Consider the following 26,799-nt stretch of genomic DNA (forward strand, 5'->3'; position numbering starts at 1 on the left):
ACATCAGTAGATGAGGTCCTGGTGTTGTACAGATGCCTATTTTGGTAAGTTAAAGGATAACATGGGTTGTATTTATTTATTGATTGATTCATGAATCATTCAATTGTGTCAAGAATAAATTTAACCAATACATGTCTAGTTAAGTTTCCTGTCCAGCTTAAAAGCGGAAAGTTATAGACTACAGACACCCCCTTTATTATTAATTTATTTATTCTCTATTTCAATCACTCACCCTTTCCCATCTTTTGTCTACTTATTCCCCTTTCTGTTCATTTGTCCTTCTCTCCAATTCTCCTCCTTCTCCACATTGCCCACCTCTGATATCCAATGCATTTTTCCTTTTCTTCCAGTTTTTATTCCCACCTTTCTTCCCCTCTTTCCCTTCTTACCTCCCCATCATCTCACTACCTTTCACTCTCTCTTCCTCTATCCTCTCCTAATTCCCTCCTCACTCACTCTCTAAATCCACTTCCTTACTTAGATTAGGTTTCAGATTTATTGTCAGAGTACATACGTGACATCTCTAGTCTGATTCCATTTTATCCTCTGCAATCTCTCCTTTTCAATTTCCATCTATCTCTGAATTTCTCTACTTCCCTCACTTTCCTCTTTTCTACCATTACTCCTCCCTCTCTCCTTGCTCCTCACTCTTCCTTTGCCCTTCCTCTTGTTATTCACCTTCCCTCTCTCTCCCTATCCTCTCATCATCCCTCTCCCCAAATATTTCCCCTCCTTCCCTCCCTCTGGTCCCGTCTCTCTTCCTTTCCCCTGTGCACATTCTCACTCCCCAACTCCCCGTTTCCTTCCCCTCCCTTTTTGCCCTTGCTCCTTCCTCCTCCCCTTCCCCAGTTCTTCCATCTCCCTCTCTTATTCCCCCTTTTCCCTCCACATCCATTTCCCACTTCCATCTATCTCTGCTTGTTCTTTAATGAAGATTGAAAACCAAGAATGTCTCGCGGGTTCATGGGTGGAATAGGGACAGAGGAATCAGCATGTTTTCACAGATGCAAGCATTCTTGCAGAGGCTGAGCACGTATACACCTTGGCTGATAGTTATCTATTCCATTCAACCAATCTATTTGAGTACTCTCTTTACATTATGTGATTGAGAACAGAAAGGAGTTCTCCATTCCTTGCAATACATAACGTATGCATAGCATTATACACATTTAAATGCCTACTTGTAGACAGTGGCGGATTAATCATTAGGCTGAGTAAATTGAAGCCATGGGGCCCAGAAGGAAAGGGGGCCCATCACAACCACTGGGTAACACCAGTGTAACCACTTGTCAACATGGGCTCACGTTAGTCCTGGGTCCAGCCGTCAATCAAGGCTTCAAAATGCCAAACCCAGGGGTGCTTGGTCTTTTGAAAAGTGACTGGGACACCAAACAGAGCGGCGGCCAGCTTCATGGCCCCCCCCCCAAGAAACCCCCCATGGCGAGAATGCACCCGCTGGAAGGAGCACGCGCGATGTTCTCCAACACCCCGACTGGTAGTGGGTAGGGGGAGGGGGAACCATTCGTCTCATCAACGTGGAGGTAGATAACAAAAGACAATAGGAGCTGGAATAGGCCATTTGGCCCTTCGGGCCAGCACCGCCATTTTAGATCATGGCTGATCATGACCGCTGGCTTGGGGTGGTGGGTGGCGAGGGCGGCTGAATGGGGCACTGAGGGTGGTGGGGGACAGTAACTCATTTGGTGGGGGGCATGGCCTGCGAATGCACCTTCGGGTTAGGGTGCCAGCCCATACACTAGGTGAGGCCATCTGGCCCAAAGGCTAATCACTTTTTTCCATTCAACGGAGGAGGCCTCACTAAAGCTCAGCCTGGGGCTGATCCACTTCTGCACCGAGATCATAGCCATCCAGCACTGATCCAGCACTGATCCTCCTGCCTAAAGAGCTCCGCGGTTCCCTGCCGAAATGCTGATTGACTGGCACTATCGGAAATGACGTAGAGACCCTGCCCCTGCCGTTCGGAGGCTCAGCCAATCAGAAAGCGGCGTGCATGACGAGCGGTCCATGGAATGACCTCATCCCTTCGTGTGGGATGACGTCAAATTCAAGATGGATGGAATCACTGCGGCGGCGCGCGGCACTAAATTCTAAAGCCAAAAAGATAATGAACGGAAGCTGAGGGCTTTGCGCCGGCCTTTGCCCAAAGTTAGGGACGCACTTGAAGGTGAGTAGTTACCGAATTTATGGTAATAAGCAGGACGGAACACCGGAAGTTCTCAGAGTTGTCTGTGTGAGGGGATAGAGAGAGAACGCGGCCTGCCCTGACGTAACTCGCAGTTGCAGTTCCCCTCCCCGCCTCCGTCCGTGAGCGGCGGGCTTGTGCCGACCGACTGCGCATGCGAGGACGGGGGCTCCGTGACGTCTCGGTGGTGGCGCACAGGCGCAGCGGGTGCGGTCCAAGGCTGGAGGGGCGGGGCGGGGTGGGGGGGAGATTGTCACCACGACGCATGCGTTTAACGTGTGCAAAAGGCGAGCTGGCTGGTTTTCCTTTCTATTTATTGACTTGGGTTCAGTTACATTTGTTTAAAAAAGAGAACTCTCTGAGTTTCCCAACAAAGTTATTTTTAAAAATACACCCTTGTTGACTGAATGGGAACTACTCCATTAAATATTTTTATTTGCAGCTGTGTAATGTACAAGAATGGTGATGTGCGGGCTTCATTGACTTGCTTATACGAAATGTTTGTTTTCTCAAACATTTCAAAATCAGCTCTGTTTGATGTTTGAACACGTGAATCTGAAGACTTGAAATTAAACTGGTGTTTTAGAGGGGAAACTGCAGTTTTTGGAGAAATACAATGTTAAAGGTTAAGGTGTGCGACCTGAGACGTGCTACCTCAATTCTGGAGTGTTATGCTCGTTGTACACTTTATTTTTGCATATAAAACAAACACCTTGCATTTCGAGGATTGTAAGCAACGAGAGGGTTGATGGGAAGAAATTGACTGAAGGGATTTGAGGAACCAAAGAATCCCAATCTCATTCTGATTGGGGGAGCAAAGAACTAGAGGAAATCCACGTAAAAGGTCAGTAAAGCCTCGGGGCCCATTATCAAGAATAAAGTGTGAAGGGAAGATAGATAAAGGTGGGGAAAAGATATGTGTGTGGGAATTCAAATGACTAATAGTTGGGAGTTCTTGCTTGGACCGAGAGTGCAGGTGCCCAGTCTCTGTTTAGCCTCACTGACCAGAGTGCACTGAAGACAATAGATTAGGTTGGAGAGGAAGAAAGTAAAATTCTGGATCACATGGAAGGGAGGTGCCAAAGGAGGGGTGGGTGAAAGGATGGGTGGGGAGGGAAGAGCGGACTAGAATCACGGCGAGACATCCCGTCAGAAAGCAGTGGGAGAGGAAGATGTGGCTGATGGTTGGATCGTATTGCAGTTGCGGAAATGTTGCAGAATGATGGATCAGATGCAGAGGCTGGTGGGGTGGAAAGTGAGGACCAAGGCAAGTCTATTTGCTGAGTTCCTCCAGCAGTAAAACACAAAAGTCTGCAGACATGGTGATTGAAGTAAAAACACAATGCTGGAGAAACTCAGCAGGCCAAACATCATACTTCATGTTGCAATGATAAAGATGCATTACCAATGTTCTGGGCTTGAGCCCTTCCTTCATCAAGGTGTAACAAAATGTACTTGGGCACCCTGGATCAGGACTGAGAGAGGAGAGGGTAAGTAGCCAATTGTAGAGAAGGGGATTGAATTATTAACAAGCTCGTATTCCATCAGGTCTTAATCTTCAATGTAGTAGGCAGACCACAGTATGAATTGGAAACATAGTCTCCTCCTCACTGACAATCAACACAGGCGCACCTCAATATTGCATGCTTAGCCCACTGCTCTACTCATTATACACCCATGACTGTAGGCACAATTCCAATGCTATATACAAATTTGCTGATGATACAATGGTTGTAGGCAGAATCATAAATTGCATTGAGGAACTATGCAGGAAGGAGATAGATCAGCTCATTGAGTGGTGTCACACTAACAAACTTGCACACAACGTTGGCAAAACCAACTTCAGGAGGAAGTTAGGAGAATGTGAACCAATCCTTATCAAGGGCTCAGTTGAGGAGAGGGTCAAGAACTTCAAATTCCTGGGCATCCAATATCACAGAGGATCTGTCCTGGAGCCTCCATGTCAATACAATCTCGAAAAAGGTTCGCCATTGGGCTATACTTTGTGAGGTTTTTGAGGAGATTTATAATGTCACCAAAAACTCAAACTACTACAGGTGTACTATGGAAAGCATTCTGGCTGGTAGCGTCACTGATATGGGAGTGCCAATGCTCTGGACAAGAAAAAAGCTCCAAAGGGTTGTTAACTCGGCCGGCAACATCACTGGCACCAGATAACTCCATCGAGGACATCTACAAGATGCAGTGTCTTAAGAAAGCAGTCTATATTCTCGTAGACCCTCACCACCGAGGCCATGCCCTCTTCATTCTGCTCCCATTGGGGGGAAAAATACAGGAGCCTAAGGACGAACACTCAGTGGCTTAAGGACTGCTTCTTCCCCGCTGCCATCAGATTCCTGAATGATCAGTGCCTTACTTTGACTTTCCATGAACTATTTTTACTTATTTTTATATGGTGGTTTATATAAATGCTTGCACTGTGATGCTGATGCACACCAATGAATTTCGTGACTTGTTCATGACAATAGATTCTGACCCTCCCACTGTTCAGCATTTTTTGAAACAGGCCCTGCTGTGAAATAGTGAATGAATATAGCAGGTCAAGAAACATGTGCACAGTGAAACATCTTGTCAACATTTTCAGACAAGATCCTGGATCAGGACCAAGAGAGGAGAAGATAGCCAATTGCAGCAAGGGGGATTGAATTGTTAGCAAGCTCATATTTCTATCAGACTTGTCTAAGAGGAGAGGGAATAGTTTTTGTGCAAGGTGTTTAGAGGGATAAGAGGTCTTAATTTTCAAATACTCCATTTCTCAAATGGCAAAAAGGCTGTGCACGTGCAGTGAAGGGCATGGTGAATTTCATTATTGATGTCTGCCTGTGGTTCATGATTTCCATGGCCATGGTGTGAACTTTTATTGTTAGAGGCAGTGTGATACAGTGATAGGTGTTTGACTCCTGGATATAGAACTTGAAGTGGTAAAGTACAGGAACAGGCTCTTCAGCCTACAATGTCTACACTGAACATAATGCCATATTAAATCAAATCTCTTCTGCTCACACTCAATCCATAACCTTCCATTTCCTACATATTTGGCTTCTACCGCTATCCCTGGCAGCCCACTCCAGGTACCTACCATTGTTTTTTTTTAATTTAACCTGCACGACATCTTTTAACTTTTCCTGCTTCAATTTAAATGCATGTGGTATCGCTTGTGACATTTTTACCCGAGTCTACGCTATCAGTGTCTTTCATAACTTTATCAGGACTCCCCTCAGCATCCAAACTTTCTTTATATATCTTGCCTTCCAATCCAGACAGCATTCTGATAAATATCTTTTGTACCTTTTCCAAAGACTTGTCATTTAAAGCCATTTCACATGTTACTGGCTGGTTGTAGCGAGAATAAAAGCACAATTTTGTTGGAGAAGCAACTCTCCATGTATTTCATTATTAGGTTTGTTGTAGTGAGAATAAAAGCACAATTTTGTTGGAGAAGCAACTCTTCATGTATTTCATTATTAGGTTTGTATTCCTAAAGTTCATCAGTGTGAATTAAAAGTTCTTTGCATATTTTCTGAGAGTTCTTGGGACTGAGGATAATTTCCACACAAGATGCTGAAATGGGTAATGGAAGCAATAGAGTAACTGTAGTCTCTTCCACAGATAGGACATGTGATGGCTAACCAGGTGTGTAGCTGATTTGTTAGATTTCCACTGCTTCTGCCACCCAAGTAGGACCAAGCATGGCTGTGATATTCTCAGTAATATTTTCCACTCTAGCAGAGGCCATGGATTCTCAGGAGTCACCACAGATGTGCCATTTCTTCAAACCCCAAGCACATCCTTGAATCTTCTCCTTAGTCCACTTGGACTCTCCTTGTAACAGAGCTGCAAGTGGTATGTCATGTTTTGGAAACTGATATTGTACATGTGAACAACATAGCTATCCACTCCTCTTAATTAGTAATTTTTAATAACAATTAATGATTATCTATGCTAATATTATTGTATATTAAATGGTAGGTGTTTCTTTCTTTCCTTTTCTTACTTTTGGGAGGTAGGGAGGATGGGGAGAAAAATATAAAAGTATTTTTGTTATATAATTAGCAATGGATATTTGATTAATGTTTTATTCATTTTTTTCCTGTAACTTCCTCAAGAGTTTGCGGAGGAGCTAGTGGAGTTGTTCAAGTGAACCGGTACGGACTTGAAGGGCCGACATGGCCTGTTTCCGTGCTGTAAACTGTTATATGGTTATATATGGTTATGATGCAAACAATTTTTATAAAAACTGTGTGTAACTGGGACTCACCAGTGGGGAAGTTGGCTTGAGAGAAGACACTGCTGCTGTGTCCTTTGTATTTCCATGGAAATTGGAGGATTTTCGTGAAGTGGAATTGGTGCTGTTATTCCAGTACATTTGTTGCTGAGTTTTAGGATTTCAGTGGGAATGCCATACACTGTTCTACTGAGATATCAGAATTCTTGAACTCTTGTTCTCAATTGATTTTGAATGGAGTTTTAGTCACAAATTCACAACCTCATCGGCCACATTTGGGAAGAGGAAGTCATTCCAGACGATATCAGAAATGCTGTAATCATTGCAGAGAGGGTTTCCTTGTTGTCCACTGGAATGAATATCATCTAGTGCAGCCATTTTCATTTGGGTGTGGTCCCCTTAGAACTCTGCTCAAAATTTATGGGCCCTCTTCCCTGTGAAACAGTTAAATTTGGTTGGTTTCTTCAATACTTCTCTACCACCTACATAAAAAAAAGGTTTTTTTTATTTTATGATTTCAGTTTGTGGCCTCCCCTCACCCCTTGAATTTGTTGTGGCTCCCAGAGGAGGCCATGTAGCCCCCGTTGAGAATGGATGATCTTGTGGGTGACAACATTCCCCAGGGTCCTCTTCAACAATCACATCCCAAAGCTCTGCTTCCTGAAACATCTTGTCGATTAATCAGTCAGTTAGGAGTGGTCCAAGGGTGATTAGAGAATGCTGTAGTGGGATGGGGTCAAAGGCTCTCATAACTGAGGTCTTTGAAATATTAATTTTATCAGGCGTTGACTGCCTCTCAATTTCTAGTTCGTATTAGGGTGGGGCCTTGATGGGCTACATGAGGTCTATAGATGGCTTTCATGGTGCTGAACAACCTGTGCATAAAATGGTGTTTGATCATTTGCTGAGCTCCCTACACTTCATCCACCACATGTTCTTTGGGTATTGGGTTTTCTGCTGCACCTCAACCTACAGATGCCCCACAGAGCTGATCCTTTTCCTTGTGCTTGCAGATGCTATTGATTTTCCTGTCACATTCGTCGCATCAATATTGGTAATTCTTTTTAGAAAAGGCAAAAATCTCCATTAGTGATAATTATCACAACCTTCAGAGCATCCCAGATCTGCTTTACAAGTATGCTTTACAACTCCTATTTGCTCGACATGAATGTGGAATGCAACATAGGAATAGGCCTTGAGCTCAATTGTCTGTGCCAAACATGATCCCTCTGCACCTTGCATATTCCATGTATATACCTTGAAGCCTTTCAAATGCTACAATCCTATAGTTTACACTAATATTCTTGCCAGCCAATTCCAGACAAATTCCCCTTTCTATCAATCTTGACAAATGTTTTTGAGGCACTGTTTAAGATCTAGTTTTGTGAGGCTATTAAGGGTTTCTTGCAGCAACACTGATGTTTTAAGCTCCCATTGATAGAGTGGGTTAGATGGCCAGTACAGTCACTGTTGCAGGTCATAGAATACTACTGCATGGAAAAAGCCTTTTTGGCACAAATCATCCATGCTGACTGAATTGCAAATCTATGATAATCCCATTTTGGTCCATAATGCTTCCAATTCTTTCCTGTTCATTTAAGTGTTCATGCTTTATACTTGCCTCTATCACCATCTCTGCCATTACATTCAATACAATGTGCCTTAATTCCAGTATCTGGGGAATATCCAGTAAAAACTGAAATTGCTAGAAAGTAGAAATAAAGGTAAGAAATTTTGGCAACACCAAGGTTCGGCTCTGTTATCATAAAAAGCACATGATTCATTAAAAAATCAAATTTAATCAATCTGTGTAAGTGAGGTACCTCCAGCTACTAATTCTAAATTTGTTCTCAAATGAAAAAGATTTTTCCTTTTGTGGACAGCTCATCTGTTTGCCAGAACCTGGCAGAGAAACAAGTTTAAATTAAAATGATCTAATGAATTGCCACATTGGGATCTTTTTGCAAAACCAACATCTGGACTCCAGTCTGAATGTTTCTTGCCTGATTTTCATATCCAAGTATCAACATTTCTAATACAGCAAAACTTGCAAGCAGAAATAAATCCTTGCATTTACACAAATTCAGAAAAAATATTGATCTTTCATTACATTGCCTAATCCTAATCTGGAGCACAGTTTTGATGTGAAACTAACCTGCTCTGCTAATTCTGAGGCCTCTCCATGGGATTTTGGTAAGAAGTCTCCAGAGAGATTGTGAAGTTGAGTTCCATTCCTTAACAGATCGCAATATTCTCAAACCTTTGGTTCTCAATCGGTGAGGAGAAAAATAAATCCCATTTATATTTTTTAAAATTAACACATTTGGTGAATGGGTTTTTGTATGTGGAGTGTTAGAAGGCTCTGGGATTATACTTGCTGGCTTTTAGAACAATGAGGGGGTATCTCATGAAAACCTATTGAATACTAAAAGTCCTGGAGAGAGTGGTGGAACAGTTAATTCCTATAGTGAGGTAATCTGGGACCAGTGGGAACAGCCCCAGAAAATGTTCCTTGTGAACAGCGGTGGAATTTCTTTATCCAGAAGGTGACGAATTTGTGAAATGTGTTGATGCAAATGGCTGTGGAAGCCAAGTCATTGGGGAAAATTTAAGTCTGAGGTAGATGTGTTCTTGATCAGGTAGATAATTGATGATTACAGGGAGAAAGCAGGAGAATGGGGTTGAAAATGAAAGTAAATCATGATGGGATGGCAGGGCAGATAATAGGCCGAATGGCCAAATTCCACACCTATGTCTTATTGTATCATCAGGATTGAGAGCTTAGAGGCCAGGATAGAGGTGAGTGGGAAGGGTGAGATGGGGATAGTAGATGAGAGTTAAAGCTACACAGGATGGGGGATAATGGACAAAAATGTGGTGGGGGCAGTTTTGAGACAGAAGTTAGTGATAGGTGAAGGCAGATAAGGGGGAAAATGGACTGATGGAGCTAGGTGGGGAAGATGGGAGAGACAGAGACTGAAAGTGATGTGGAACTAGCTTAGGGAGAGCTGATGGTCTTATGGAACCAGATGGTGGACGCGATGGAAAAGATAAGGAAAAAGAAACCCAGGTTAACAATGGACAGTTGAAACCAGGTGGGAGAGGGTAACAGATCTAGGTAATGGAGAGGAAGGTGGTGATGATTGGAAGAGTGATGAATAAAGGGAAAGAAAACCCATCTGGTGAGATGAAAGTGAGAAAGCAACAAAAGTCTGGGCTACCTGAAAAATGGCTGTTTCCCTGCCCTCTGTTCTAGTTGGCTCCATCTGCCCATCATCATTCACTTCACTTGGTTCCACCTATCACCCCTAAGTGCCTGTCTCACCATCTCTCTTACTTTTTTTCATACTGGCTTGATAACGGTCTTGATGTGAAAATGATCCTTCCAGATGGACCTTTGAATATTTGTTAAGAGACTAGAAGCTATGCATGTGAGTTTTTGGTATCTGGGTACAATAAAACTATGATAATTCAGCAATATGATTTTTTTTGTAAATAATGATGGATTGGTATATGGTTTATTTATCATTACAGAATGTGAGGCAAGGGTCTAGAATGCGAACAAATATTCCATAGGAGGCAGGGGTTTGAACTGTGCATCAGATGTGTATCCAGAGCTGAGTTTGGGGACTAAGACACCCAGGGTCAGAAATATGGGTAGGTTTGCCACTGGAACATGAATCTAAATTGCATGTGTATTTCCTGCCCTCTTAAACTTGCCAAATTCACTGGAAATTTTGTATTGCTGTATAACATGTCATTGAAAAAAGTGAAATAAATGTGTGTTTGGTTACTGAAACGAAGAGTATCTAATATTTTGGAAGATCTGCTAGTCCAGCACTAGTAATATCAAGAAGTAAAACAACTAGAGTCTGCAGACTTTGTAAAAATGCAGTTGATGTAAAAATGCTGGAGAAACTCAGCTGGTCAAAAACTGTATACAGTATAGCAAAAATAAAGATACATAACCAACATTTCAGGCTTGAGCTCTTCATCAATATCAAATTACCAAAGTTAATGAATTGTTGGTCATCATCTCAAGGGTTAAGAGTGGGCAAGTTCTTGAAAATAATTTGAGACCATTGCCTAAGTTGGCCATTTTTATAATGGGCATGTGTGCTGAGGCAATGTTAATTAGGAATCTTGCAGTATCCAATTTGAAAGTGAACAAAGATTGAGAAATTAAATAAAAGATGGCATAAATTTAAATAAATTGCATTTCTCAACCAATACAAAACACAAGCTGCTGGGTGAACTCCGCTTGGTCAAGAGAAGGTGGAATAATGATAATCACTGGTCATCATACACAGTGTACCATGTACATATTCAACAAAATTCTTACTGTTGCAGGTGAATAGGTGCTTAAAGAAAAACTATCATAAAATTAAGGGACAATAAATAAGAGATTTCTCAGGGATAAAATAAAGGACATCAGTTTGAGGTGAGTGAGGAAAGTTCAGGGGAGATGTCAGAGGTAAGCTTTTTATTCAGTGATGGGGGCCTGGAATGTATTGCCAGAGTAGTGATGAGGCTGGTATTATAGGGGCATTCAAAAGTCTCTTCGATAGGCACATGGATATGAATGAGAGGTAGGGGAAAAATTAGATTGTTATGGAGAAGGTTTACAGAGGTTAGCACAACATCATGACTGAAGGGGTCCTGCGATGCATCTGTGGAGAAAAATGAACAGCTGACATTTCAGCTTTAGACCCTTCATCCAGTGTTTTGCTCCATATGACAGCATAGCATCCTCTGTCTCAACAGATAGGTTGCTTTGAGTTCAAAGTGAAATTATACATCTGTAGCTAACTGAAAATAAGGGTGACATTTACCTTGAAAGGACATTAAAAAGAGTATTAGTAGGCATTTGGGGGGAATTAGAAATAAGGATGACAAATAATTGATAAAGCTGGGTTGAGACCATGGCATTAATAATAGGGTTTAGAAAATCTCAAAAATGTACATACTGTGGAGTCTACTGCAAGACTGAAACCTCCAGGCTTGCATGCTGGACACTATACACTGCATCTGTCACATGGACAGGAAGTGACATCATCAGTCCAGATAAAAACCTGTGTTGGATGTCAATTTCCTGTGCTTTCCAAAACATGTCCTCCATTTTGGGAGTCTGTTTGCTTGCTGGTAAGTGGGTCGCCACATGACCCCCATCGCCAAGAACCAGCAATCCCGGTGTGAACCCCCAAAGATTTTATTTGTTTAGACACCCTTTCTCTTTGCCATGGCATCTGAACCACGACTGGTCCATCTAGATCCAGATGGGCAGGTTTGAGGCAGTTAGTTGCAAAAGGTTCCTCTTTACCTCCAACATCCAAAATGTACATCAAACCATTGTGTCTTAGTACCTCAAAGGAACCCTCTTACAGACACTGGAATGGTGCTCGGTGTACTCCTTTCAGTATGAAAACATACTTGCAATCCTGAAAGTTCCTGGATATATAGGACCTAGCCTTACCCCGTTGAGGTGTCGGTATGGGTGCTAAAGAACCGAGCTTTTCACAGACCGCTGCAGGTGTCTCCTACGAGCCTGATACAAATTCTCCTGGAATCATCAGGGGCGTGCCATAGACATAGACCAGCTCTGTTGACGAGGCACCTATATCGTCCTTGGGTGCCATTTTTATGCCTGAGTACCCATGGCAATTCGTCAACCCAGTTAGATCCCTGCAGACGATTTTAAATGCCTGTGGAACCTTTCTACTAGTCCGTTGGATTGTGGGTGGTACACAGTTGTGTGGTGAAACTTGGTTTCAAGCAGGGTGGCCATTACTGACCACAGGCTTGATGTGAATTGGGCACCCCATCAAATGTGATGTGCTGATGCAGCAATGGTACATAGAAATGAATAAATGTATTCCATTGGGAAAATAACATATAATTTAAGAAATAACATCACAGTATTCAAACCAATTTGGAAATCGTACATGGAACACAATAGAGAAGTCCTACCGCAGACCTCCACCGCCTAAAATGACAGAAGGAGAAGAAGACGAAATGAACTGACACAGTATGTAAAAGTAGAAGACACAAATTTCTTGTTTATTTTCATTGTGTGACGACATTGTTTAATGGGTTTAATGTATCATATAGGTTGAACGTTGAGTGAGTGGGGAGGGGGGGTGAAGGAGGGAGGGAAGGGAGGGAGAAAAAGGGGAGAAAATGTCACTGTATATTCAAGAGGGAAATGTTTGTGTGTATTTTGGTTAGTATGGTTCATAGTGTGAAAAATAAAAAAAAATTTTAAAAAAAGATGTGATGAGCTGGCAGACTGAAATGTGCTATCCAGGTGGAAATGAAGGTTCTGGTGCAGATGTCGATAGTCATGACTACCAGTGGAACTGCCTCTGGCCACTGTGTGGCCCGATCCACTATAGTGAGAAAACAAGAACCACATAACACCGACACGGGCCTACACTGTCCAAGTGTACATGGTCAAACCTCCGATACATTGGCTCAAAAGATTGTAGTGGGGTTTTTGTGTGTTGCTGGACTTTGTTTGACTGGCAACGAGAGCATTTCTTCACTCCTTTGCTGACCTTTTTTCGAAGGCTATGCCATACAAATCTGTTGGCTACCATCTAGACATTCGTTCTGGTCGATGGATGTGCCAACCCGTGTACCATGTCAAATACCTGCCACCTCCAGGCCACCGGGACAATTGGCTGAGGACGAAATAAATACGTCACGCATGAGTTTGAGCTCCCCCAGGCCAACCGGAATTTCTTCCAGCTGCAGGTTCAATTCTCCTATTCTGTAATGCAGAATTTCTTCATCTGCCTTTTACACTTCCACCTCTTGGGCTAATGTCTGCGCTGATTGTATGGCCTGGTGAGACAGCACATCTGCACTACGTTGGCCTTTCCTGAGATGTATTCAATGGCTATCGTGAACTCAGAAATGTATGATAAATGTCTCTGACAAGCCGACCATAGATCTGATACCTTAGTGAAGGCCAATGTAAGTGGCTTGTGATCCGTAAAAGCCGTGAAATGCCTGCCTTCTAGAAAATACCTGAAATGTCTGATAGCCAGGTACTGTGCCAACAATTCTCGATCAAAAGCTTGAGTTCTGGTGGTCTTAGGTGCTTGCTAAAGAAAGCCAATTGTTTACAATGCCCATTGTAAGCACCCCTCCTACAGCCATACTGGACTCATCCACTGTCAGGGCTGTCGGGGCATCCGTTCTTGGGTGGACCAGCAATACAGCATTAGCCAGTGCTTCCTTGGTGTTCTCAAATGCTGACAACAATTCCCAAGTGACATCCCTTACCTTTCCTGACAGCAGGGTGAAGATGTGAGCTGCTGATGGTAGAAACCGGCGATAAAAGTTCACCATTCCAAAGAACTCCTGGAGGCCTTTAACTGTGCTAGGCTTAGCGAATGCTCAGATCACTTCGACCTTTGCCTTTAATGGCTTTGCTCAGTGTTTGTCGATGGTCACTGACCCAAATTGACACTTGGCCGGGTTGATGGTCAGCCAAAATTCATTCAAATGAGTGAAGACCTTGCGCTGGTGGGACAGATATTCCTGACGACTGCAGCTAGCGATAAGTATGTCATCTAGGTATGCGAAGGTAAAGTCAAGATTGCATCCCATTCTGTCCATTAAACGTTGGAAAGTCGGCATGACATTCTTGAGCCCAAAGGGCATCCTTCTTAATTTAAAAAGGCCAAAGGGGGTAATGATAGCTGTTTTTGGAATGTCATCCGGTGGACCGGGATTTGATGATACCCCCGGACCAGGTCCATCTTGGAAAAGATGCAGGCTCCCTACAGGTTGGATGCAAAGTCCTGTAAGTACGGTACTGGGTAACGATCCAGTGCTGTAATCTTGTTCAATCTGCGGCAATCACCGCAGAATCTCCCATCTGCCTGCAGCCTTGGGTACCATGTTGTACAATAGCCATGTCCTCCATCTATTCAAACTCCTTTTTGCCCAGATGAAGTTTATCTGAAGAGAGCCTGTAAGTTTCGGGCAGCTGTGGCCCTTTGGTTGGTATGTGGTGCTGCACCCGATGTTTTGGCATCGCCAAGGAGAATTTTTGCAGGAATTCTGCCAACAACCTGGCGAATTCATTCTCCAAAAGTGTAACTGAGTCTAAATGCAGGGCTAGCAGCTTGGCCTCGCCTAGGGCAAAGGTCTGGAAGTGTTGGTATCAACAGCCTTTGTCCCTCTAGCCATGTGCTTTGAGAAAATCAGCTCCCAGTAGCTGTTGTGTGACTATGGCCAATGTGCATATCCACGTGAACTTAGTATCGCAGAACTGAAGTGGGATCCTATGTCTGGATAGTACTGCAGTTTGCAGGTTTCAATGATGACCCAGGTGCGTGTGTCACACCCTGAAGGAGGAAGCATGCTGATCTCAGTCCCTGTATCCACCAAGAAACACTGGCTGGAATGTCTATCCCAGACATGAAAAAGGCTGCAGCCATTAGCAAAACGCACGGGGAGGTTGGCAACAGTGAGCTTCTATGTCTATTGCTGATGGTAGAAACACCAATGGCTGCCATCTTCATCCCATTGTTTCCTGGCCGACTTGCAGTCTGACATCAGATGTGATAGACTGGTCTAATGTTAGAGTTGCACAGTCTTGCTGCTGTGAGCCAGATCTAGTGACATGTCCTACAGATGTCACACTTTCTTGCTTAGCCCACCATAGAATGTCAGCACAGGCTGCAACTCTCCATGGGTCACTGAAATCCTCAGTGATGTATTCTGGCAACTCCTCCAAGAAAGCCTATGTCCTTGCACTAATGCCAGCATTTCATTCAAGAGTCCTGTCTCCCAAGCCATCTAAATGAAGTAAACAGGACACTTGCTCACATTGTGAGAGACCAAAGGTTTGGATGAGCAGACTCTTGAGCGGCATATACTTGCCCACCTCCAGAGGCTGTTGCAGAAAATCAGAACCTCAGCATACCACCTCTTTATCCAGGGCACTTACTGCATTGTAGTACACATAGAATCAAACGTTACCTGCCTCAACTGGAATTGGCCTTCTGCTTGGTCAAACATACACATGGTTGTGAAGTCCAAAACATTGGCAGTTTCAGAGCTACATCAAAGAAAGATTTTCCATGTTGGGGTCAATATATAATTGGAACCATCGAGGTCAGCAACATAGCAAAGTATTCTATACTGAGCTACTTACAGACATCAGTGTACACACCATTGAGTCAAGTGCAAGACTGACATCTCCAGGCTTGCATGTTGGACTTAGATACATCACTGCTTCTGTCACATGGACAGGAAGTGAAGTCATCAGCCTAGATAAAAACCTGTGTTGGATGCAGGTCAATTTCCTGCATTTTCCACAAAACGTCCACCATTTTGCGAGTCAGTTCGCTTGCTGGTAAGCGGGTCGCCACGTGAATAAATTCATTCCATCTATTTAGTGAAGGTTGTTCATTCTCAGCAGTAATGTTTCATAACCTGTTAATATTAACTGTCTACGCTCTGATATAAGCATTCACTGACTTAATGATATACTGAATATTGCAGGATTTAAGGAACGAACTTAGTTACAAAGTCAATGTAGAATGAAATTTAGAGCATGGGAGAAGTGAATCTGAATTTGTGAGCTTAAGGTTTCTCTCATGTAATTAATTTCAGCTGCCTTTTACCGCTGCAAAACCTGAAAAATACTTAAAAATACACAATATCCACCTGAAAAGGAAATTTCACCATTGAGGATTAAAAATATTAAGGAATGTCTATTGGTATGCAGTAATGCTAATCAGACGAGCCCATCCAAAAACAAGGCTACCATTTTGTATTAGAATTTTTGACATTATTTGGAATTTCCTCACAGAGCTTCACTTAGAACATTAGAACCATTTCTCTTTTGAGCCTGCTTTGCATACGATATTTTATATTTGAACTATTTCCACTGCTTCTAAGGGCATTAGTGATTATTAAATTCCAGGATTGTGTCTGCTCCTGGGCTACTTGGCAAATGTAAACAAATCTTTAACTATCATTTTTGGCAAAATAAAGGAGAGTTTCCCATGTTCATTCTGACTTCCATTCTGAAGTGGAATTTGGCTGTGTGGCTTCTTTAGCCTGCTTCGTTATTCAGAAAGATACAATAATTTTGTAAGTTAGGTAATTGTTTTGTCAGGATCAGATGATAATCAACATGAACTTAATTACCCTGTACCTTAACATGTAAATTCACAAATATATCATTCATTTGTCCACAATCTAGAAATGCATTCGCAGCATTTAAACATTTTTATAGTTTTGCATCAATTTGTACAGGGCTAGGTTCAAGTTTGCTAAGATCTCTACAAGAGAAATATTGCAAAACTCCACCTCCCACACTTGCCATATGCATCTTGAAATCAACATTACCTTCACCCTTTGCAGACATTTGCTATTTTTCTAATTCTCAGATGACCTGCCTTCAGTAAGAAAGTGGTTGGAGGAAAAAATATATATTCCACATGGCCCATGGTGACCTGTGACAAATTAAATTGAAATAAGCATTCATCTGTTCTTTCCGTCAAATGTATCCTACTGCAGTTCAAACAAAACTTACACTGAGGGCTGAATGCTTCAGCAATTTAAAGCCTCTATTGTGTGGATACTGGAAATAGTGAAACATCATTGTAATTTTAGATGACTGCCATTTGTAGTTTATTACTTCGTGTGAGTTATCAATGGAAATAATGACTGGTGAGTAGATGTTTCTTTGTGGTTCAATTGATGAAAATATACCTTGCCAATGCAACTGCATGTTTAAAGGAAAGCATTTTGTTTCCTGCCATTTTTGTGTTCCATATCCAAGACTCTCCAACGTGTGAAGAGCTGCAGAACATGAGAATGTAAAGCAAGAATATAGTCCGAAAGTCTGCGGAAGCCCTTAATTGAATAAAAACATATTCATGGAGAAACTCAGCACATCAAACAATGTACTTTTTGTAGACAGTTCGGGCATGAGGCCTTCATCATGGAATGAGCAGAATGCAGGCAGGTGCTTGAACAAAATGGTAGGGAGGGGGAGGAGCAGAGTCCCACAGGCAGGAGGCAGTAGGTGGACAAGGGAGGGAGGACACAACAGCAAATGGGAAGGGGGTGGAGAGCTGGAAGAAAGAAGACAGGGATAAATAGAGGAAGAACGGAGAGTAGGTTTGCAAAGACCAGAAAAGTTGATGTAAATGCAATCTGGATGCACTTCTATTTCATCAACCCATTAATATCCGAGTTATTGAAAGGAATAACAATTCATTAAATTTAATATAAAAACAATATTGAATTTGAGAGCTTTTATTTCAGATTCAACATTATTTCATTTTGTGCACACATCAGTATGTCTGTTCTGGTAGGATTGGTGAATTGTTTACAAGTTGGAATAATTTGAATGTCATTTTTTTAAATCTTGAAGCTATTTAATTTTTCTCCTCAGATCTAACATTTCTTAAACTGGGACAGAAAATATAAAATTACTTTGTTATTCATTTCATTGCTTGTGGGACTTGAAGTTTTATATGCATATGTAGCCATTCTAAATACATACAGTACAACTCCGATTATCCAAAATCCGTACTTATCTCAAATTTTTTTGGACCTGTTCGACTCTGAAATTTTTCAGATAAATGAGGATATCCAAAATAATCAGAGATCCTCAGTTATCTGAAATTTTTTCTGAGCCGAACTGATCTCGCAGTTTGGTGGGGGGGGGGGTGGGGGGGGAATCACCCGACATGAAATTAGAACGATTGTCCTTGTTTCAGGTAACTCCTTCCTTTCTCTCTTTCCATTTCTTATTTACCTACCCCTACAGACTTTTCTATTCAACACTCCCTCTCAAACTGTGCGCCACTGTCTCCTAGCCGCGAACAGTCGGAAGAATCCCTTGTCCCACCATCATCGACAAGAGCGGGTCCACAGTGGGGAAGTGACAGTGAGGAGGAAGAGTGTGCAAAGACTGGGTCTGTCTTGGACTCCAACATCAAGAACCACGATGTGAAGCTGGAACAGCCCCTGCTGGAACGAGCCCGTAGGGTGACAGGAGCCTGCCAACTCACCGGCACAGGAAGCCTCCGCAGGGATTGACACCAGCGGGTGGGAATCAGCAGTGATAGTTGGGAGGTCTTGGTGATCAGAGGCGGCGTTGTGGACGTGTCGGGGATCGGTGGCAGCCATCATTTTTTTGGTGAGAATTAAACATTAATGCTTAAAAAGCCTTCCCTTGTTGTTTGCTGATGTTTAAACATTGATACAAGTGATTTGCTGTTGCTTCTGGGCAGTTTTTAAATAATGACCAGTTATCCAAAAAATTCAGTCATCCAAAATAGGTCTGGTCCTGACCACTGGATAATTGGAGTTGTTCTGTACATCTCAAAGCAGCGTGCAGACGATAGATTACTGTAGAATTATTACACAAGCCAAACATCAGGGTGGCATAGTTGGCGTAGCAGTTAGCTCAACGCCTTTACAGCACCTGGGTTTGAATCCCACGCTGTCTGTAAGAATGTTTGTACATTCTCCCAGTGTCTGCATGGATTTTCCCCAGGCGCTCTGTCCTGTTTCCTCCCACCATTCAAAATATACCGAGGGTGTAAATTGGGCGGCACGGGCTTGTGGGCTACTGTGCTATATGGAAGATGGATGAATAGTTGTATATCTATGGAGAAGGTCACATACAATCTAAAAAACAAATATGATGTATTTATAAAAATAGGACAACCATATTTGGATTATAAAGGGGCACAAATATAAATTAAAAAAAGATGCTACTATTATAAAAATATAAGTGACCTCCCTCTTTTTTTAAACCCAACTGTAAGCCCTGACAGTGTACGGATTTATACTATGGTGGGGGTTGTTGTGTTTTTTGTAAGAACACGTTTTTAATATATTTTTTATACACACACACACACACACACACACACACACACACACACACACACACACACATATATTTTGAAAATGGAAAATTTTCATATGTATATTTATGGGGGGAAAAATCAAAAAAAAGAAAGATCAGGAGTAGAGATGATGAATGGAACTCCATAATTACCATAATTAGACATACAGAATGTTAGCTTCCTAGCTGAAATTAATTCATTTAGTAGAGAAGTTGTAAAATTGGAGGCACATTTGGAAAAACTTTGATCCCTCTTCAAGAGTTTCTGAATTTGACAACTTTGTTTCAGCAGGAGAAAAATTATTGATTGCACAAAATTTGTTCATTTTAGTTTTTGCTTAAGACACATTAAGAGACACCATGTAGTCTAGCGCCACTATAGAGAAGCAAAAGAGAGTCCCTTTATAGACATTGATTGTTCATGGATCCCACCACCTCCTCAAATGTCTCTGCCTCCTGCATTCCTGTCACCTCTACAGCCAAACATTTGCTGCAGCGGTGAACCCAAACTCCAGTCATCCAAGTTGTGATCCTCAGCCCCAGTTCTGAACTGAAACTGTTAATGCTCATTGCCCTTCTGGAGCCCAGCTTGCCACCCTCCTAAATCTTGGTCTCAATACCAGGTTTCCATGAGCCAGTCTCTGCAGGCAGCCATAGCCTTGTCTGAGTCCTTCAGCTGCCAAGCTCTTTGCTGGTCCACTACTGTGGTCTCTTACCCTACAGAATCCTCTCCCAAGCTTCTTGGCAGGGAGTTGGTCTCCCGCTCTGATGCCCTGTAATGGTCCGCTGCTCCCCCAGAGACACAAACTTTGTGGTATTCGGCTGCCAAGCGTAGGATTCATTTTCAGCACAGATTTCTATGGGTTCACTGATTTAAAACAAAATACCTCTGGACCTGTTTTACAGGCCATTTAAACCTATATAGGTCGATCAGTGTTACAAACAGACCCTGTAGAGGAGCACTGGAAGATGCGCCTTGTTCCACACACCTCCTGGGTCTGTACCTGCGGCAAGGGCGGTCATATCACAGCTGCAGCAGCACTGACAATCTTTATAGAACAAAACTAAATAACTATATAAAATATATTTGTTAAGAAGGTTGGTCAATGGAATAACAGGAGTAGTGGCAGCACAGATGAAAAATCAACACAAGGACAGAAAACAGGTCAATGGTGTTCCAAAGATTGGTGCTGGAACCTTCACATTTGATGTATTAACATAGTGGATATAGATGTACAGGGGACAATTTCTAAATTTGTTGATGAAATGATTCTGGACCAAGCTCGAGCCTCAGGTGGGGCTTGCACTCCATTTGATCCAAAAAGGTGAAACAAGGTAAATTCATGAACTGCAATACATCTCTTCCAGACGAGCTGAATTCCTTCTCTACTTGCTTCGAATAGGAAAACTGATACACTTTGGCAATGTATTGAAGGGCAAATCCCATACATCTGATTGAATGTTTTGCATGTTTGCAGATACTCTGATTGTTTTATAATATAAAGAAGTTCTGGAAAAAAAAACAGTACATCACACAAAATCCATAGGAAGCAAAGATCTTTAACCAATGTTTCGAACCTGAGACCTTTATCAAGGTATGAGCAAAAAAGTAGGCAGGTGCCTGAATAAAAAGAGGGGGGAGGTGGGAAGAAGTGGCAAGGGGAGGAGTACGGGCCAATAATTAAGAGATCATAGGTGGGTAAGGGTAGGAACGCAGAAGGGAAAAAGGCTGAGTGATGGGGAAAGGGGTTGCTCTCTGAATGGAGAGGGAAGGGAGTGAGGAGCTGGAAGAAAAGGGAGAGATGGGGTGGAGCCTAACAGTGCAAAAGTCGATGTTAATGGCAGGTGGTGGAAAGTGCTCAGACAGAATATTTGGTGTTATTCCTCCATTTGGCAGGTGGCTTCAGCATGGCAGTGCATGTGGCGATGAACAGACTTGACAGTGTGGGAATGGGGTGTGACTACTGGGAGGTCCTCATTATTCCACCATTCCAAGCAAAGATGATCAATGAAACAATCTCCCAGTCAGTGTCCAGACTGACCGATGTAGCAGAGGCAACAATGGAAGCACCAGACGCAGTAGATAACACCTACAGATTCACAAGTTCAATGTTGTTTCACTTGGAAGCATATTTAAGGCCCTTGAATGGTGGTGAGGGAGGAAGTGTTTGCACAAATAGAGCATTTCCAATGGCCACGGAGGGGGAGGGTGGCATTAGTGGGAAAGGATGATTCACAGAGGTTAGTGGGAAGGGATGATTCACAGAGGGAGCGGGTCCTTGCATAGAGGGGAATATGTATCTGATGGTGGGGATTACGTCGTACGTGGCAGAAATTAGAGGTTAATATGTTGGATGTGGAGTCTGGTGGGGTGATGGGTGAGGTCAAGAGGAATCATATCTTTGTTGCATCTCTCAGTGTGTAGCGGACCAAGGCTAATGTTCTGAATTGATGGCCATAGAGGGGAAGCCACTTATTTTAAAGAAGAAGAAGGTGGACATCTCGGATGTTATGGAATGTAAGACCTCATCTTGGAGAAGATGTGACAGGAATTGAGAGAAAGGAATGGAATTCTTTTTGGGGACATGGTGTGAGTAAGTGTAGTCAAGGTAACTACAGGAGTTGGTGGATTTGAAGAAATTATTTGTAGAGAGTTTGTCTTCCAAAATAGAGACAGAAAGGGGAGAGCATTGACAAAGATGAGCTGTGAATTTGAAGTCGGGATGAAAGTTAGCAGCAAAGTGGATAAAGTTGACAAGTTCATCATGGGTGTTTGAGACTACACCAATATAGTCATCAATGTAGTGAAAGAAGAGTGTGGAACCATGCCTGTGTAGGCTTGCAGCATGGTTGTTTCACACAGCCAACAAAAAGGCAGGCAAAGCTGGGACCCATTTGGGAGAAAGTGCAATGAGTCAAAGGAGACGTTATTGAGGGTGAGAACAAGTTGTGCCAGACGGAGGATGATGGTTGAAGAGGTGGAGGGGAATTGGTTGGATCTCTTGTTGAGAAAGAAACCAAGGACTTTGGAACCTTTGCTATGGGGGATGAAAGTTTACATCTCTTCCCTCCATTTCCTGCAACTACAAGATTGACTGCAACATTTCCGAAATACATTATACTTAATTTTGGACAAGGATATCAATCAAGCTTGAAGTTGATGTCCTCTTGATTTGTAAATATGACTGTTCCTAAGTAATTTAGTTAACAATGGTTCGTTAGCTGTGCAGTAACATACTATTAGACTTACCCTAGTGTTTGATAAAGAGCATTGCAATCTTTTCAAGTCTTTCTTGGAATGGAGAGCTCTTTTTTTTCTGTGGTTGTACCTGAATTTGAAGCAGCAACATTTCGTGATATGTGGTTTCTTTTTTGATGTTTGATGTTCATTTGCTCTCTTGTAGTTGGAACAAACGATGGAAGGATTACTTCACTACATCAATCCGGCACATGCCATCTCTCTTCTGAGTGCCCTTAATGAAGATCGTCTAAAAGGCCAACTGTGTGATGTAGTCCTAATTGTGGGTGATCACAAATTCCGGGCGCATAAGAATGTTCTGGCTGCCAGCAGTGACTACTTCCGGGCTTTGTTTACTAAAAAAGAGAATGAGAGCCAGACGGTCTTCCAGCTGGATCTCTGTGAAGCACCAATTTTTGAGAGTGTTCTGAATTACATCTACTCTTCGTCCCTCTTTGTCGAGAAGAAAAGTCTGGCAGCCATCCATGATCTGGGTGGAAACCTTGGTATCTCTTTTCTGACTAGCATTCCATCACAGACTCCTCAGATTTCTTGCACACCATGTACTACTAAAAAGCTGAACAAAGTTGATGATGGAAGTTGTTCCCAGCCACGGAGTGTCATTGTATGTCAGAGTCGTAATGACCTTGATAAAAATAACATTGAATCTGTAGTAAAGGGAGGAGATTCCACGGAGAAAAATAAAACATCAGAGGAAGAATCAAGGCACAGTTTCAAATCGTCATCATTGATCAATGCCCTGAGAGCAAGTTCCAGTGCTGTGCTCAGAGATGTTGATGCAACCCATCTATTGGATGACAAAGGACAACCATTATTTAAGGATGTGTGTGGGACTTTACTTGATACAAAATACCATGAAGCCATCAAATCTCTGGAAGATCGTAAAAGCAGGATGAGATTCTGGTGGGATAGGAAAAGTTCCATGAGTGTGGATGGCACTTCAAGTTTTAGTGGCAAAGTTTCTGAATCAAGCCAAAGTCTGACTGACCTTTTGGTCAATGGAAAGTCCCTATCTAGGCCACAGTTAACACCTGCATTCTCATTTCATGGAACTACAGGATATGCATATTCCCGACAAAAATCCGTGCACACAGTAAATTCAGGTAGAATAGAAGAAAATAATTTGCTCTATTACTCCAAAGTGGGCACCACTGTTCAGCCTCCAAGATTGCAGTCTAACAGCCAGAGTGTTGTCAGCAGTGGTCCATTAGTCAAGAGTCTGCTTCGCAGATCATTGTCAATGGATAGTCAGGTCCCCTGTTACTCTTTTGATCAAAAAATAAACTACGGATCATCAATGTGTAAGCATGAACCACTAGATTCATTGAAGCCACAACTTCAAAAAGATAAGCCTCAGGTTGGTCAGAATTGTCAACCAAAACAACTTGGTGTATCTCGACCTGGTGAAACTGAAGCCATTTCTTTACCAATGGCTATTAAAATAAAGACAGAACCTTGTAGCCCCGTCTCAGATACTTCTGATATCATTCAGGTTACAGTGGGAGAAACTTCGCCATCCACCAGTAAGGAATTCTCAGTGAAAAATGTAGAGAGGAACAGAAGAACATCAATGCTGCCAGTGAAGAGGCGATTCCAGGCAGAAAATGCAAAGTTCTCCTATGAAAAATCAGAATCTTTCCAACATTCTCCCAACATCACACAAAGCTTTGTGGAAAGTTCAAGCCCTAAGCCAGACGATGCTCATCCAGATCTGAAGACTGATGAGAACAAGGACGAATATTCTGATCCTGAATCAGCAGTAACTGGAAAGCAATTTAAATGCAGAACCTGCTTCAAGATTTTCCGATCTACAGCAGGCCTTTTCCGCCATGTTGACATGTATCATAACCCAGATAAACCATATGCCTGTGATATCTGCCACAAGAGATTTCTTACCAATTTCAAAGTTTGGACACACTGCCAAACACAACACGGGGTGGTTATCAATCCATCGGCAGCTACCAGTTCCAATGCAGTTTCAGAAGAAAAATTTCAAAAGAAACTGAGTGATATGATACGTGAAAGGGAGATCAAGAAAGCCCTTTATCACAAGCTGCGGCGCAAGCAGATCTCTCCTAGTTACCCAGGCCTCCGATCAGAACAAGGATTCAAAAAGAATTTAAAATCTGCAACTAAAGGTGTGTACATATGCACAACATGTGGAAAGCTGTTCCGCTTCCTGTCACGTTACAGGCAGCACATGAAGTCTCACCCAGGTGAGAAACCCTTTGTTTGCAAGCTTTACAATAAGGCCTTCAAGTCAAAAGAACAAGGCATTACTGAAAATTTGAGTGAAGATAATATTGAACATCAATGCGAGCATTGTAATGCCAAGATGCCATCGATGACAGAGAAGACAAAACATGAGAGGATTTGTAGGAATGTTACTGTTTGCTGTTACTGCAGTCTCAGGTTCTGTTCCAGAGAACTAAAGCAAGAGCACGAGAGTCAGTGTGAATACAAGAAACTAACCTGTCTAGAATGTAACCGGACATTTAAGTCCTCTTTCAGCATTTGGCGTCATCAAATCGAAGTCCATAATGAAAATACAATGGCCCCAGTTGAACAATCTTGCTTAGATCCAGTATGTCACAATGGTGTCTTGGCAAAAGAAGCTCAGTCTGAAGTTGGGGAGAACACCACAGCTAGCCCAAGTACTTTAAAGGAATATGAGGCATGCAGTGATTCTTCAGAACCTATGTATGTTGATTCTGAAGACTCCTCTTGCTTTCCTGAAGATCTGAGTGTCTCTAGTCGCAGAAATGCAAACACTAAAGTTAATCATCTACCTGATGTGGTCTCCACTAATCCCATCCATTTGGAAGACATGGCCTCTGAATCAAACAGTTGCAGTGGGGAACCAGAGGACCTAACTTACAAAGGAGAGCATGGACTTTGGCCATGTGAAAAATGTGGCAAGATCTTCACGATACACAAGCAGCTGGAGCGTCATCAGGAATTGCTGTGCGCCGTTAAGCCATTCATTTGCCACGTTTGCCATAAAGCCTTTCGTACCAACTTCCGCCTCTGGAGCCACTTCCAGTCTCACATTTCTCAGTCAACAGACGATCTTGAGCTCTCCAAACCTTCAAGGAGTCCATCCCATGCTCCTCCCCCTCCGCCACTGCCCCAGGAGCACTCCCCTGACCCTGAACACCCCTCAAATCATTCAGACAGGTCCAGCAGCCCACAAGCCTCAGACCCGCTTTTTTCCCACGCCCCTCCTCTTGCAGCAGCGACCTTTGAAAGACCATTCATGTGCAAATTTTGCCGCAGGACCTTTAAGACTGCTTTCAGTTTGTGGAGCCATGAACAGACTCACAACTGAAATAAGATTCAAGTCTCCTGCAATTTCTTTGAAATTCCACTAGATTTAGCTGCAAAGGTGCAAAGGACATGGTCTGAATAAAAGGCAATATAATGCATAATCTATTCTCCAAATATTTAGTAAAATAAGAGTTGAGTAAGAAAGTTATGAAGTAATATAAACCTGATATTGAAGTAAAATGTCTAGAATTTGTTTTTAACATCAATCATTTTTACTCTGGTGCTAAACTGAAGCATATATTTTAAATGATGGGAGTTTACTAGTATTACAGAATCATTGTTCAAGTAGGTCTGAGTTAGTACAGTTTAATTTGTTGACGTACTGAGATGGCCGCTTTACGTGTTTTTAAAATTGAATAACATAAGGTTTCAGTAACATCAAAGCAATTTTATTCCATGAGCACCAACTCAAATAACATTTACTGGTTCATTTGTTTTGACAGATTGACTTGGGTAGCTTGACTAGATTCGTACGGAATGTTGTATATTTTTTCAGTACAGCAAAGCTATGATTGTGAACACTGATTAAAGATCCATGGTATGTGTAACAATTGGATGTAGACTTTAACAAGTTAAAAGCCTGTCATTATTGAGAACTCCTGCAACAAATGAACCTCAAACCAGTCAGGAGATTGGAGAAGAAACTGAAGCTTGGTGGTTAATCATTCTGCCAGTTAGTGCCATGGATGAAAATCTACTGCAACAAGTGGCATTTTAACCGATGACTCCAAAACCTACAGGCAGACAGAGATGGGTATTATCCTCTTTCATATCGTAACTCTTGATCATTCAGTGATTTTCTTTTTAATACTGTACCTATTGAAGAAATTGTGCTTCCATTGTACGATTTGAAATGCACAGTGATATTCTTTTTT

General features: G+C 42.3%; 1 protein-coding gene across 12 annotated transcripts; it reads left to right on the plus strand.

The window, feature by feature from the left end:
• Window positions 1-26,025, plus strand: zbtb21 (zinc finger and BTB domain containing 21). 12 transcript variants are annotated; one of them, XM_069888823.1, is made up of 5 exons: window positions 15,675-15,819; window positions 17,257-17,438; window positions 18,253-18,624; window positions 20,817-20,933; window positions 22,743-26,025. In XM_069888823.1, exon 5 carries the CDS (start codon window positions 22,755-22,757, stop codon window positions 25,923-25,925), a length of 3,171 nt encoding a protein of 1,056 aa, XP_069744924.1. In that variant the 5' UTR covers window positions 15,675-15,819; window positions 17,257-17,438; window positions 18,253-18,624; window positions 20,817-20,933; window positions 22,743-22,754; the 3' UTR covers window positions 25,926-26,025. The 12 variants fall into 12 exon arrangements, with proteins under 12 accessions (XP_069744925.1, XP_069744931.1, XP_069744933.1 ...); XM_069888824.1 differs by lacking the exons at window positions 15,675-15,819; window positions 20,817-20,933 and adding an exon at window positions 1-44; XM_069888822.1 differs by lacking the exons at window positions 15,675-15,819; window positions 20,817-20,933 and adding an exon at window positions 2,017-2,185.
• The last annotated feature ends 774 nt before the right edge of the window (window positions 26,026-26,799 follow it).

This window comes from Narcine bancroftii, chromosome 7, assembly GCF_036971445.1.
Source record: "Narcine bancroftii isolate sNarBan1 chromosome 7, sNarBan1.hap1, whole genome shotgun sequence".
Taxonomy (NCBI): Eukaryota; Metazoa; Chordata; class Chondrichthyes; order Torpediniformes; family Narcinidae; genus Narcine; species Narcine bancroftii.